We start from the raw sequence: 15,215 nt of genomic DNA on the forward strand, positions 1-15,215 counted from the left end.
GTGCATGTTTGATCATGTTACTCTGTCACAAGGCTGAATTACGCTCTATCATAACAAACTGATTAGATAAAACTATTTTCACTGCATCGAAGTATTTAGTTATCAAAGAACTCATAGAATGGGACAGACGCAGTCGGTAGTTAATTTTTCCAGACTCCCATCTAATTTTTATAATGTTTCCTCGTCTCATTAATAAATTAAGTTTTTCTTAAAAAAAAAAATTGCTTCAAAAGAAAAAAATGATACATGAACTCCTTGGGATTTCCAACCACCTGTAATCAAGATTACCATAAGCATATCCCAATACCTCCTGCATGTTAGTCTTTTGATAAACAACCACCAGCTTCTAAAGTGTAACTTAAGTATGAAATGGAAAATCTTAGGGATAATAATCAACAATGTGATTTCCTAATATGTTGTCCCATTTAGCCCCACAAAACTGTTAAAATAGCAGGAAAATGACCCCAAACGTACGACACCGGTCCTAGCTGTAGACCCACTGTGCATAACGATGAACAGTACATCTACTTATTAGCCGTTAAAATGGTAGGTAGGTAACGAGGACCTACCTCTAAAGCTCGTTATCTGAATCAAACAGTACGTTAAGGGAAGAACCTGAAAATCGGCGTGCTGATTCAGTAAAACGCGTGACAAACGAATCTCAGTATTCAACAGTTTTCATATCAAACCCGTACCCGACACGAGTCTTTTTCAAAATCAGAAGATGATCCTGTCTTATTCAGTCTGAGTCAGTCAATGTAACAGAGTTGAACCAAATTCAGAGTAGACTAGACTTTGTCTCATCTTTTTCCCATAAAACAGAATATGCACTTGAAACTTAAAACATAAAACGCGTTAGGTGATAATTGGGTGGACGAGGAGGTTGTAGGATAATAACGGTGTATAGTGCTACAGTGGAAATGAATTCCAGAGAGGGAGTGTGAGAAAATTACTATAACCGAGATATCCGGCGGAGGAAGAAAATGGAGGTGGAATCTGATGCTTCTCTCCAATTATTTCTACCCACGCTAACCGACATCAATGATGCTGTCGGTAATTCTCTCTCACCATCTCTATCTCTCGAGTTCATATGTTAGAATTTTGGTTCATTTGTAATTGACGATATTATCCCCCACTCAACTTTGAGGTTCAAACGAAATCGAGTCGGATTTTTCGTCGGATAAGTTGATGGCCAGTTAGGATCTCCGTTTCCCCCGCCATGTGATGATGCGGTCATTACATGCTAAGACTAGTCTTCACTAGACTAGTCTTCATTAGATTGATGTATAATTGGCAAAATGACTTTAAGATAAATTGAGCCTTCACCTAAGAGTATTGAGGTGACAATTTCTATCAATGAAAAGGATTGTCTATCCAATTTAGTTCATAGTAGCAAAAATTATATGAATAGTAGTAGTAAGTTATGGTGTATCAAATAAACAGTAGAACGACAGGACGAAATTTACAAAAATAAAAATAAAAAAAAAGGATTCGCAGGATCCCATTGAACCCTTTTAACATGGTCTGTTAAACTCTGAAAGTTGGGGAATCTTAGATGACTACTTCCAGATTAAATTAAATCGATTGTTCTTAAACCCTCGCACTTCACAGTAACCTTTGTTATTCTTTACATACTACTTATTCTTAAAAACAAAATTAAACGGTAGTAATTAATAAGGAATAACAAGGGTTAAGAATTTTCACGTGGAACATTGGAGATTATTGGTGTCATCTTTGGTGTGGGACTTTTCAAGACAATTTCACTAGGGAAGTGAACAAAAAAAAAATCAAAAAACCATAATCGATGCCAAGAATAAAATCTTCATAGGGTAGTGTACTCCTACAGTAGTCCTACACTGCTACCACTACTCTGTCTCTGCTTTACAGAGACCAGTCTTGTCTATAAAACTCTCCAACAAAGTTCAAACACAACCTCTCCGTCTCCTTAATTTCTCCCTCTATAAACTACAGTCATCTAAATCTTCCCTCATTCTCATTTCTTTCACACTTCTCTCTCTCCCTTCTAAAACTTCATCCGATCGAAACAATGCCGTCGGATTCCGGTGAATTACGTCCTACAAACCAACAAAACCCGGCGCCGGCTGGAAACGGAAACATGGCGATAATTCCATGCCCGCGTTGTGATTCAACAAACACCAAGTTTTGTTACTACAACAACTATAATCTAGCTCAACCTCGTCATTTCTGCAAATCATGTCGTCGTTATTGGACTCAAGGTGGTACTCTGCGAAATATTCCCGTTGGTGGTGGAACCCGAAAAGGCGCCAAACGTTCTCGTACTATCTCTTCTTCTTCTTCTTCTTCTCCATCACCAACTTCATCTTCTCCAGACAGCAAAGTTATCAATGCTAAACCTGTTTCAACTGATAATGATTCCAACACTACCGTTATTTCCGAATCAACAACAGCTGATACTGCTGCTGCTGCTACTACTACTACTAAAGGATTAATGGCACCTATACCTCTACCTTTACCGTTACGCTGTCATGATTTGTTAGATTTAAATAACGTTAACGTTAATGGGAGTTTTACTTCGCTGCTTAGTACTAGTATTGGTCATTATCCTTCTTCTGCTTCTGCTGCTTCTCATGGGTTTTTAGGTCTTGGTGGGTTTGGTCTAGGTTTGAGTTCTGGATTTGAGGAAATGACGGGTTTCGAAATGGGTCGAAGTGTTTGGCCACTGACTGATGTTGCTGGTGATGTAGACCCTGACTGTGGCGATGGTGGTGCTGCTAATGTTACTGATTCCGTCGAGACTTGGCAAATTGGGAACGGTGGAGATCATCGTCATCATGGTGGGTTTGTTGATGGACATGGAGATTGTTTTGCTTGGCCTGATCTTGGAATTTCTACTTCAACGGTGAGAAGAGATCAGAAGGCTTGATTAACGGCGGCGATGGCTTTTACTTTTTACAGTGGTGGGTCTTAATTTCTATTTTGGTGTTGGTGTTACTCGTGAATATCTTTGAGTTTTACGGGTCATTTTGTTTTATTTTTACTTGTTAAGTGAAAATGGAAATAGGATATATATGTGTAGTCTTCTGCATTTTCTATCTTAATTGTAGTTATTTTGGGGTAAAAATAGATGAAGAAATCGAGTCAGACGACAATTGGGGAAGAGAAAATAGGTGAAAATTTGTATCAGATAATGGGGGGTTTTAGTTGGTGAAAAAGAGTAGAATTGGATCAACCAGTCACTGGTTTTCTCTGATGAGCAATGAAATTTGATTAGTTTTTTCAGAATTATACTTTTCTTCATTTATAATTACTCCTCGTTTAACCAGAGCAATGCTACGCCGGAAGATTAAATTTCAGAGTTGTCAAATGAGTCACAGTATAAGGCTATAAGCTATCGCTGTTAATTAGAAAAATAATAATCTAACGAGATATTCTCTGTTCTCTCCGGTCTCTCTTTAATAGATTATCATGTTGATTTGGTTTAATATCATATCATCACACTATAGACCACAATTCGCTTACATTTTCTTCTACATTCCCAATTTATCCTTACATTGTTACAACACAAATATTATTTTATATATCTCTATTTCACATGTAAAACTAGATTGTATGATATTCATGCATCATTAATAGAGATGCATGTGAAAAAAACAACTTTGAAAATGGAACTCCGCCTATCTAATATAATAGGTACGGAGGGAGTATTACCGAGGATATAAAGTTGATTACAGTGGTGAACTGGGTTACTTAATTCTTATGGTACAAGATCCGACATGAATAATTATATTCATTGGATCTAAAAAAAACTCATGATGATTAATTATAACTTAAAAATCTATCAAAAAAGAATCGATTGGTTATTTTGACTCTTAAATGAAATTGATTACTGGTAACATTCGGCTGTGTTTAGTTAGAATCACAAGTCCAAAAGTTAACTCTAGCTGTAAAACTAAGTCAGACATTGTTTACGGACATGGGTCCTTATTGCTAAACATGTGCCAAGAGTCATCATGGTCAAGAAACAAAAGATAATGCGTAATATTGCTGCAACAGTGGGAATCCATTAGATTAGTCTTCCTACTTACCTCTACAGTATAACAATGGAGTACTCTATACCGCTATGCTGATTATTTTGCATGAAATCATTAACGCATTCCATGGCTTGCACACGGACCATCATGGAGTGATCAACTTGGCTACAACTTCTTGGTCCAGTGTGCAAGAGATGGAATACACCAAATACCCATGAAGAAGCCAATATACCGGACCAAGCTTACTTCTAGTTTTTGCGATCTGCTAGCTCTAAAAATGAAATGGAAAACTCAACAGCGTTGGTGAACTTGATCAATTTGTTTTTGAATTTCGCTAGCTCTAAAGATATAATGGTGAATTTTATAGCACTAATGAACTTGGCTTGGGAGTCCTCAATTCCCTGCAACTTCTAAATGAGCTGATTGACTGGTTGTTCTTTCTTAATTAACCTAACCCAAATTCGGGTAATGTTCTGATAAAATAAGAAGTTGTATCTAGTGGGATTAGGTTGCATGTCTAGATCATTACATTCTTCTTTCGTGCTTACTTTAATGAAGCTACAAGAAAGAGCTATCGGGTATCAAGAACACAAAATGCTCAATGAAGTGGACATCATCTACGACTGCCACCATCAAAATGCTCAATACTACTTGCGTTCTTTGGTATCCAATTGAACTTTGATTATTAAAGAAAATAAAAATCAAGTTTAAAGTCTTTGGGTTTCAAAAGCTTCACACTACTACCTAGCTAGAATGGACGGCTATATTCTGATTCTTGCTATAAAGATATGCTTTCAACTGCGAGTGTCTTCAAAGAGACTCGCAATTTGCTTGGTCCATGAAAAGGAAGCTTTCTAGCCTTTCTTATGGAAGGCCTCTCAACTAGTCAGATTTTAAATCTCCAGTTCTGATTCTTTACACTGATGTCATTTTTTTAAGGATGAAAATGTACAGGATGCAAGTCAATACGGATCAATTGCTTAACCTCTCAGTTCATAGTGTTTAAAAGCGTCTTTAGGTTTATGGAAATTACCCTCATTTTAATGTGGTTTTGAGTTAGCAGTGTATATTGAATTTCATGAACCCCATGCATTCAAAACTCGAATTTAAAACGAAAACTTCAGACTCCGCAGCGCATTTTAAATAGCATGGGATTGGGCTCTTGGCTTGAATTTACTGGTAACGAATGGAGTAGTCAAGCCAACAAGTGCAATGCATAACTCCATCACCAGCAAGCACTGACGATCCAGTTAAGTAAACAAGCCAACCTCCGGTTCGAAAAAGAGTGCACCAGCCAAGCCTAAAAACAACATTTCTAAGCTAACTTGGCTTAGCAGTTGCATCCATAAACAAAGGTGGGTAACTCAAGTTTTTCTGGCTTACTGGTGGTACTTGAACAGTTCTACCGCTTGAGTTTGGACCTTCTGCTATGGTTACTGTTTTGCTCGGGGCTCTCCTTTCGGACTAGTCGCAGGCAGATAGAGTGATACTATGTCCAAAACAAAAATATCAATGAACAACTTGAAATACTATTACTAGTATTACAGTACTCGTTCGTCTTTGAGACTAGTTGTTCAATCTCACACAAAATTCTCAAAAGTACTCTTATTACATTAAACTTTAGTTAGACTGGAAAAACCTAAGCTTAAGACCATTGTTAACCGTACTCCAAATACCTCCAGCAGAAAAGGCCAAGCTAAAGGCAATCCCTAACCAACCAAGGGTCCAGTTGAGATACCAACTAAAGCTGTACTTTGGGGGCTTCCTTATGAGAGCCCGCATGAAACAGGGGTAAGCAAATGTTACTGGAAGAGTAACACCTCCTAAGAGACCAGCAAGACTAGAGAGAAAAGGGAATGCAACTCCAATGAAGAAGGATATGAAACCACACAAAACTCGGAAACCAGATCGCACCCAAATGGAGCAAGGCCGATTCGTGCGACTCGTATAACCTGCTTCAAAGCTGTCAAAAACGGGCATTGAGTAGATCTGGTAGCTGCTTAGACAGTTGAACACAACCAAGAGGAAAGTTGTTGCTAGAAGCCCTCTCGAAATATCGTGATTGTGAAATCCGTACAAGGCATTTAGAATTCCTGACGAAGGCATCTATACGAGAAGAAAATAGCATATCAGGATTTTGATTACACAAAACAAACTCAAGTATACACATGTGTTTCTAGCTCTAAAATCATAAACAGCAACCCAAGCACTGAATAAATTTTCCACATTTACATCCAACAAACCGATGATTCCATGAGCAGAAGTAACAAATCTACTGGAACAGATCTTATCATATTTCTATTAGCTGACAGATTAACATAAGATGCGACTTTCATCTAGAATTTAGCTGGAGGGATCGCACTATACCCTGTAAGGGTAGATTTCTGTTTATATATCCATGTATTATAAATGTTCAGAGATGTTCCTGTTGGGTAATAACAATTAAAACTGAAAAAATCAAATAACTAATCAATAAAAGAGGCACTTATCTGATTTTCGTGTGTTCTCCTTAGTCAACTGTTAATGTCTTGAATATCCTGCTAAACACCATGGAAACAAGAAAAACGGTAATGGTAGATTGAGGCGCATGTTCAACATACTGTCCTTAAGACAAGAATGCCCGGCTACACTCTGAAAAAGATGATGCTATAGCCCTACGGGTACATCTGCCTCCAAGATACAACAATCTTAACAAGCTTGAATAGCACATTCAAACTTGTCCTTCTAGAACTTGGCAGCGGAAAACTCACGAATCGTTAGCACTTAGAACCCTCGTATCAAACATCGAAAAAACGAAGAAGAAGTACTAAAAATCTTAAGGGATATAAGAGAGGTTTTTCTATATATCTATACAATAAAAAAAATTCTTCATATATATAAAACCCTAACCCGATAAAATTTGGAAGGTGTTTTTATTTTTGGAAAAACCTTTTTATTAGTAATTTTTATTCACATAAAACTGTATTTTTTTCCAACAATCCCCCACATGAATAAAATACGATAAAACACGGAAAACAAGAAATATCATGAATAGGCATAGGTGTCCATAAGGTCTTGAACCTTTGCTTAGTGAGAGGTTACCTGAACTACTTATTAGCCAGTGTCCATTAGGTCTTGAACTGTCTAACATTTGGTGTAACTCGCGATAACAACCACACATGATATCTCCACGGTTGCTGCCAAGCTCCGCCGTTGTGTCCATTTTGGCCCTGGACGTCTTGTTTCTCAGAATGCTCTAGAGAATCAGCTCATATTCTCATAGAAAGCGACCCACTTCCTCATTCAGATAGGTGAGTTCCATTAAGAGTGTTCACTGCTACACCCCACTTCAATCTTAAATTGAAACTATGGAACTCATTAAGACTTATTAAAGTCACCCTTCACATGCAGTCACACTATCACATCTACACCATAGGGAAGGGACAGAGAGAATATAATCCTCTGATAGTGTTTACCTTTACCTACCATAAATTAGTTGTCTCATTCGAAACCTTGATCTTGGGATCTCCAGTCAGCAAGGTTGAGTATCCGTCATGGCAAGTTTATTTTATATGAGCTTAAGTCCCATTCCCCCTCGATGTATAATTACGAACTATCTCTTTAGAAAATCCTTTCGTCAAAGGACCACTAATTTTTCTGTTGACTTCCCTAAGTCTGTGAGGTTCTCTTTTGACTTTACATGTCTACTGAGACCTCTTTTTGACTTCACGAATCAACTAAAATTACTTCATTAAAGAGTATAGTTGTCTTACCGAATTAGCCTTCTTCGAGTATGTCTAGACTTTGTCATTGCTCATTTACTTTAGACTCACATAGTCAATTGAGTTTCTGCAATGATGGCCACAGGCTTCGGTCACAGAGGAATATCTTCTAAGAAGCATCTTAGTAATCATTCGTCTTCCTCTTATGCTTGAATTAAAGCACACGAACTTTGATTTCTTCAATATACAAGTTCATCTTGTCTTTTTTAAGGACTTCCTTAGACAGACACTCCTTAAGAGGATACACACATAGGCTAAGATTTATCCATAGCCTGAAACAACAACATCTCTTAAGGTCAGTACAATATGTATTACATACACAATTTAAGATGTACCTCAAGTATCGCAAATATCTAATCAGATCATCCAGTAATTCTCTTGAGATACATGGGTATTTGTATACATCTGATATACTGCACATTTACAACACACATTAAACGCATCGAGTTTGACAAAAACCATTTCCTTCAGAATTTCTTCTGGATCCTTTCGATCATTTAGATCATATCAACCATCTTGGTCTTTCAGTCAAATCATAAACATATCACATATTTCATAGGTGGTTGTAAAGCATATATCACATAATTGAAATTAATTATGTACCTCATGCATTCCAATCTCTGGTCTTCTAATCAGAGCATCCCTGTGTTTTCCCAGATTAAACGCGGATATGCACATCTATTTTGAAACACGTACTAAACACGTTAGACAGAAAATAAAATAAAAAAATATATGGTTACCTACTGATCCTTTAGACCATGTCAACCGCATATTAGTTTCCTGTCAAATATGAAGTGGTCCATAATCACGTGTCTTTCTTATATTCTTCAAGGTTGTTTAATGCATTCATCATATACCTCTCATCCTTGATGGATTGCAAGATCACATTTCTTATCCCCCACATTTAAATACTTCTCTTAAGAATTATTTAAAACTTAGCTCTTGGTTTGAGCAAGTGCAAACCGACATCAAGTACAAGAATTAAGCATGAATAGGTGATGCTCTTCCCCTGAAACGAGCTCCACTATACCTTTGCATGCTTATTCAAAAGAATTGGAAAATTAAATTTCTCATACCGACGAGTACCGTTGTACCTTCCCATGATTTTATTGATGGAGAACACACTTTGATTCGCAAAATCTAGTGTTACAATTCCACATCCATCGCCTCATCTTTGCAACTAGTCATTCACCTGATTAACTTATATACAATCACAACCAAGGTTAGTGATAAAAATTAGTTATTCAAGAATGTGGTACAATTTCGACCGTTTACGCATACTAGTGTATTCATTCCCATACACCGTAGCACATTCGTCATCTGATGCTTCTAGTGTTCCGGTAAAACAAACAAGTTCAGAAAGCAGGCCACTATTTGTCCTTTTAATCATTCATACAAGTGGCAATAATCTGTTTGATGGGTTCATAAATGAACTGGACAAACCCACACTTGCACGTAGGTGAAGAAGTTCTCTTGGTAATCTGTCTCTTAATTATCGGGTCAAAGAAGTTATCACCCCAAAGCCTCTTCACCATCTTAATGACATCAATACCGAAATTAAAAACATACACCTTTGTGAAATTTGCTGAAGTGAAACCCCAACCGTGCAGACCAGCTGAAAAAACAACCGTCCCTTTCTCAGGGTAAACTTGGACGTCCTCGAGGACTGGATCTTCATATGGATGTCAAGGAAATTACGCTGGCATTCTCGATGACCCTTGAGAAATTCTTGTAAGCCTCCTCTCCGTCAATATGGATGTCAAGGAAACATCTGTCCATCTTTGGCGATGGTATGAACAGGCCTGATCTTTTCTCCAAGAGCTTGTCGTAGTACAGTCTCAGTGTGGACACAAACTCCCTCAGTACATCAGTAGAATAATTCACATCACATTCTGTAGTAGATGCTCCCAGCGTCCAAGTAATATCGTCTTAGTCTCAGCCTTTACACGGTTCTCATGTCTTAGTCTCAGCTCTTACACGGTTCTCATGTACATTCCATTCATGGTGCCTCCTAGCACAGCTCTTCGATGCACATCCTTGACTTGGATAAGAAATATTGTTTCCCCTCCTAACAATCTTACCAAGCTGAGAGAAATATTTCACTCATTATCTTCCCTTGTATCTATACAAACCAGAACCTGTAATGCATAACTAACTCTATTGAACTCAACCCACGTACGGCAACCATGGCAGCAGCCATATCGTCACATCAATCTTCCCTGAATTCTGAAGTTATCTTACCACTGGTATAATTTAGTGCAGTTAGCATCTATGTGTTCTTACATACTGATCCTACTAAAAATCACCTTGTAGTGAACACCAAGACCACCCACTTCATTTTGTTCGCAACACCTCTTATCCTTCGAACTGCAGGTCATCATCCACCGTATAGATTCAGATATATCATGTTTGATGTAATCAGTTTCCTTCCCTTCAGGTACATTTGTCAATTAATGCTCCCAGAGTCGGAGCTATCACAACTATACAAGCACAAGTCAGGGATTCAATCTTGGAGATGACTTAGTAATTAAGCTGGAATCAACCAACAAATTAATAAGCATAACTTGGGCCATGAATCATGGTGCGAGATCAGCAAGGAGAGCAAGGAGAAGATGTCATCCACTGCAGCAACAAGCTCTGGATTGGTTGCACGTAGATGAGGAATTTGCATGATATGACGGCTATAGTTAGACCATTCTACCAACTGATCCACATACTGCTCCAATGCTGTTGTCCCAAATTGAAACATCTTTGTATCTGCAGGCTTACGCAATGCATCCAAAACACCACGAAGAGCCACGCCAAGGAGAAGAGGGGTTAAAAGCCGGTGCTTTATTAGTGATCCGGAGAGAACAGCAAAAATTGAAAGCTGCTTGTAAGGATATTTAGGAAGAAACTTGTAGTCCTCAAACAGATTGTCTACCATACACGAATAGATAGAGTGGTCCTTTTCCTCAGGAGATTCCTTGAAACGAAAAAGAACATGAACCAGTTCAATGGTGGTCAATTTCCCAGAGAATAACTTGTGAAAGTGTGAATTAGCTTCTGCCTCCACATCTTTTGGATAAAAAATCAGAAGCTTCGTCACTTAGCTGCAGTTTATCATTGATATTTTGGATTCTAGCATCCGGGTTTTTCATGTCCTTCACGAAAATAAGACATGTTGCTTCCACTGTTGCATGGCTGTGAACCGAAGATGGAGCTGGGAATAGACAGTTTATTAGACTGGTGTTGCAGATGGAAAGGAGCTAGTGATGCGGGATTCTGGCGCATGAAGAATAGAAACCAGTGGAAAGGGTTCCCATAATTCTTTCAGATCTTCTGAAGAAAACGCGCCCATATGAGCTCATGGTTTTAAGAAAAGAGAGTTGGTGCAGTGGTTGGAATTGCACGAGTGTTGCTGTCGTCGTCTGTTTCTTCCAAGGATCAAGTTGAATTGTTGATGCCTTGTAAAAGTACCTTACAAGAGACAACTTTTTACTGACCAAGGAATCGAGCACCAGTTACGTGACAAAAGGTTGTAGGTTCCACCTGATTACATACAAGTTTGATATACATGAGTGTACCAAATATTTAAGCTTCAACCATAGGCTAATTCACAATCAATTTATAGCGCACATAAACTAAATCTTCCGTATAGATATTAAATCTTCAACAATCTCTTAATTCTACGTTGCCCTCATCCCGTTGCCCTCATCCATTTAGATAGTCTTTTGTTACAGGGTTCAACATTGTTTACTCTTTAGATTACGACCACAAAAACAATGTTAACATTCTTAGTTTTGATATTCTTAATTGTTACTCTAAGATTCTGTTCTTGTCTTAAGATTGTTGGGTAATAACAATTAAAACTGAAAAAATCAAATAACTAATCAATAAAAGAGGCACTTATCTGATTTTCGTGTGTTCTCCTTAGTCAACTGTTAATGTCTTGAATATCCTGCTAAACACCATGGAAACAAGAAAAACGGTAATGGTAGATTGAGGCGCATGTTCAACATACTGTCCTTAAGACAAGAATGCCCGGCTACACTCTGAAAAAGATGATGCTATAGCCCTACGGGTACATCTGCCTCCAAGATACAACAATCTTAACAAGCTTGAATAGCACATTCAAACTTGTCCTTCTAGAACTTGGCAGCGGAAAACTCACGAATCGTTAGCACTTAGAACCCTCGTATCAAACATCGAAAAAACGAAGAAGAAGTACTAAAAATCTTAAGGGATATAAGAGAGGTTTTTCTATATATCTATACAATAAAAAAAAATTCTTCATATATATAAAACCCTAACCCGATAAAATTTGGAAGGTGTTTTTATTTTTGGAAAAACCTTTTTATTAGTAATTTTTATTCACATAAAACTGTATTTTTTTCCAACAGTTCCTATAGCAGCTGTACCCTTTTTTGTACTAATGTGATAGTTTTCAAGGAAATCCCTGAATCTGGATATCGGTTTGCGTTAAAGTAACAAGTGGACTTACCAGATTTCCATAAGCCCAGAATCCTCCTATGGCGACAGGGAACACACACATAGCAATTAAGGTATAGGCAACCTTGGCTCCTCTCCACATGGGCACGTGTGCAGGGTGCTTAAAAGTAGACGGCATGGTCGCCTGAAAGATTCCAAAGTGTAATCTTCTTTAGCATTTCAATAATTCAATGAAGTTTTCAACAAGTGCAAGCATATATGATTTTCTAGTACTAATACCTGAATTTCAAGGGCTAGGTTGTGTCCTCTAAATGCAAAGGCAATAACCCCTAAAGCATTAAATATTGAAAAGGGTGAAGCAGTTGCTGTAGGCGAAGAAATTGGCTGGTAAGACATGGACGGCCGTCTCATTTGAGTTACAGAAAGAACCCACACTATTGTGCAATACACAATGGCTGTGATCGCTCCGACTAGAGATAATCCAGCTATCGAGTTAAGATTCGTTAGTTGAGACAAAACAATGCTGAGAGAAGTGAAAACCAGATACCACTCGACAGTCGTCAAAGGATTGGAACTACAAGCAGGACCACAAACTATCTGAAAGAACAATTTCATGGTTTCTCCCCCTATGAGAATCAAGGCTGTTCCAGTTCCTGCTGATAGATATACTGTTGGAAATAAAGCCAACCACACACCCAGCCTTTCTCCTGATCAAACAAGAAATTAACCTAGGGATAACAAATATGCAACCCAATCAAATGTTTTCTGGTGAAAGAGAGCAAGAAATCTCACCAAAAGCTGCTTGAGCAAGTTCCACATATCTGTTGTATCTCTTCCCAGGAACTGCTTCATGTAGCTGGACTAGAACCCACAGTGTATACAGTTGCCAGAAGTAAGCAATTGTCAAAGCGATTATTCCCCAACTCCTGAAATTTACACCCAAAAAAATAATCCCATAAATTAATGTCAAAACAAGAAATACTAGCAATTAAATAAATGAACATCTCAAAATAGAAGTAGGAAAAATCTGAATATTAAAAGTAAAACATGGCCAAACCCATTGAAAAAGGCTATACAATTTTCATAGATTATTATTACTTTAACACAAAGAATCCAACACTATTGGCAATCAAAAAGAGAGCAAAACGGAGCGAGTGGGAGTGATTACCAGCCAAGATAAGAGAAGGCAACAGGCAAAAGGAGCGCTTGAAAACCAATACCAGCATTAAGATTATGAAAAGCAGCATAATGAGCATTACCATTTCTAGATTCAGTAATAGGTAACCAAGCATCTTGAGGATTAAGTTTAGTAATATGTCCAACTTCTTCTAAATAACCTTTCATATTAACTATAACCTTTTTCATTGGAGTCCCTATCGGGCTTAAAAACCTTGGTGATATTAATGAAGTTGGTGTCCATGATGATTTAGTTTGATCTTTTGATCCTCCTAGTCTGATACTTCTTGGTGATCTCTGTCCCGTTGGTGTTAATATCTCCGGTGTTGATACTCTTGGTGTTGTTGGTATTGACATTAACTCCATCTCTGGTCTCTCATCCATTTCTCTCTACAACAATCTCAGTCAGAACTGGGTTGGAAAGTAAGTTTTGTCAATATCTATTTGTCTATGAGAATTTAAGTGGAGAAGAAGACGATTATGATGGAGACAGAGACTGAGAGAGAGAGAGGGATAGATGCCAAGTAAAGCTGTGAAATGCAATGTTTTTATACAAGGATGGAAGGAGCGTGATGAGAGCTCAGCACTCAAAGCAGATTAGAAGAGTAAGAGAGGGACAACTGAGACAAAATGGTTTTCATGCTTCATTCCTTAATTAACAGATTTCCTTCTACTTTTGACTTACGAATTTACCCCCCCTCACTTTTACTTTTCTTTATTTTTGCTTTGAAAATCTTGAATGATTAGCTCAACACTAAGCTGCTGGTTCGGTGTATGAGTCGGTTTGACTCGTATGCAACTGGATCCATTTTAGCCAATAGGGTGAAATGACAGATTTACATGTGTTTATAATTATACATGTAGTCCCTCACCCCATTTTAGAATAACAGATTTTACATGTTTATGTAATGAATTTTTGAGCTTGTTTTTAGTCTTTACTAATTAGTCAATTGGATTTAAGTTAGTACAAAGTTTAAGAAAATAGTTTGTATCATAATTTCCAGAGAAAAAAATTTTGAACCGGTCGAGTGTAGAATGGAATTCGCGGCATCATAGCCGTTGGATGATGAGGATGTGACATCATCAAACTGAAAATTTAACTATGATTATGTATATGATTTTGATAAATATATGTCGTATTTGTACAAATATTCCCGAAAAATCAAATAGCACTAGCCCAACAGTTCAACAAAAGCCCAACAGTTCAACAAAACTGGATCATTTTACTAAAAAACAAAAAGAAAAAAATTGGACCATATCAAATCGGAGAATCTATCATATCATCAATACCTTTCTACCATCAACAACTTCACTTTTGATGAGTTTTATACTTCTTCTCCTATTAAAATAAGTTTGACAAGTATAGCTAATAATTAAATGGTAAATTTATCTACGAACCAAGTATGATGGAAGAAAACCATCGTGTCAGCGGAACTAATCAGTTTAATATCAAATACAATTGATCTAAGTAACAAGCATGTCCGCCTCGCCCATGTCGTTTATGTATAATGATCCAGGAAGGTTTTCCAGCTTCTTCTCGCAAGGAGGTTAAGGATCCAACCCTTTTATATATTAATATATGAATATGGGGATGTTATTGGAACGTAGTGGTAAAGTCACTAGGTGATGATACCAGAAATTTGAGCTCGAAGCTCGCCAGTACCAAATTCTTCACCGATTAAAAAAAAAGAAAAAAGAATAATGATAATATAAATCTTAGAAGATTAAAATACGTAGGTGTAGTTCTAGGGATCACTATTATGTGCAACTAGAAAATGAAACTTCTAAATATACTGAAATGAAGAGGATACCAAGTACACCACAATCTTTCCGA

At 37.5% G+C, this 15,215-nt stretch overlaps 2 protein-coding genes across 2 annotated transcripts; one reads left to right on the forward strand and one right to left on the reverse strand.

Moving 5' to 3' along the window:
• The first annotated feature begins 1,914 nt into the window (after positions 1 to 1,914).
• Positions 1,915 to 3,264, forward strand: LOC113349739 (dof zinc finger protein DOF3.4-like). Its single transcript, XM_026593768.1, has one exon. It carries the CDS (start codon positions 2,048 to 2,050, stop codon positions 2,903 to 2,905), a length of 858 nt encoding a protein of 285 aa, XP_026449553.1. The 5' UTR covers positions 1,915 to 2,047; the 3' UTR covers positions 2,906 to 3,264.
• A 2,330-nt stretch (positions 3,265 to 5,594) lies between these two features.
• Positions 5,595 to 13,926, reverse strand: LOC113349740 (lysine histidine transporter-like 8). The gene is made up of 5 exons (XM_026593769.1): positions 13,374 to 13,926; positions 12,998 to 13,131; positions 12,485 to 12,912; positions 12,258 to 12,389; positions 5,595 to 6,119 (listed from the first exon to the last, which is right to left on the reverse strand). Exons 1-5 carry the CDS (start codon positions 13,763 to 13,765, stop codon positions 5,634 to 5,636), a joined length of 1,572 nt encoding a protein of 523 aa, XP_026449554.1. The 5' UTR covers positions 13,766 to 13,926; the 3' UTR covers positions 5,595 to 5,633.
• Positions 13,927 to 15,215: the final 1,289 nt, after the last annotated feature.

This window comes from Papaver somniferum, chromosome 2, assembly GCF_003573695.1.
Source record: "Papaver somniferum cultivar HN1 chromosome 2, ASM357369v1, whole genome shotgun sequence".
NCBI classification, from domain to species: Eukaryota; Viridiplantae; Streptophyta; class Magnoliopsida; order Ranunculales; family Papaveraceae; genus Papaver; species Papaver somniferum.

Bases quoted from the DNA above. Each gene is read 5' to 3' on its own strand.
- LOC113349739 (XM_026593768.1), top strand. From the start codon at position 2,048: ATGCCGTCGGATTCCGGTGAATTACGTCCTACAAACCAACAAAACCCG.
- LOC113349740 (XM_026593769.1), bottom strand. From the start codon at position 13,765: ATGGATGAGAGACCAGAGATGGAGTTAATGTCAATACCAACAACACCA. The intron at 12,913-12,997 runs GTGAGATTTCTT...TTGTTTGATCAG, and splicing joins ACTTGCTCAAGCAGCTTTTG to GAGAAAGGCTGGGTGTGTGG. The intron at 12,390-12,484 runs GTATTAGTACTA...GGAATCTTTCAG, and splicing joins ACCTAGCCCTTGAAATTCAG to GCGACCATGCCGTCTACTTT.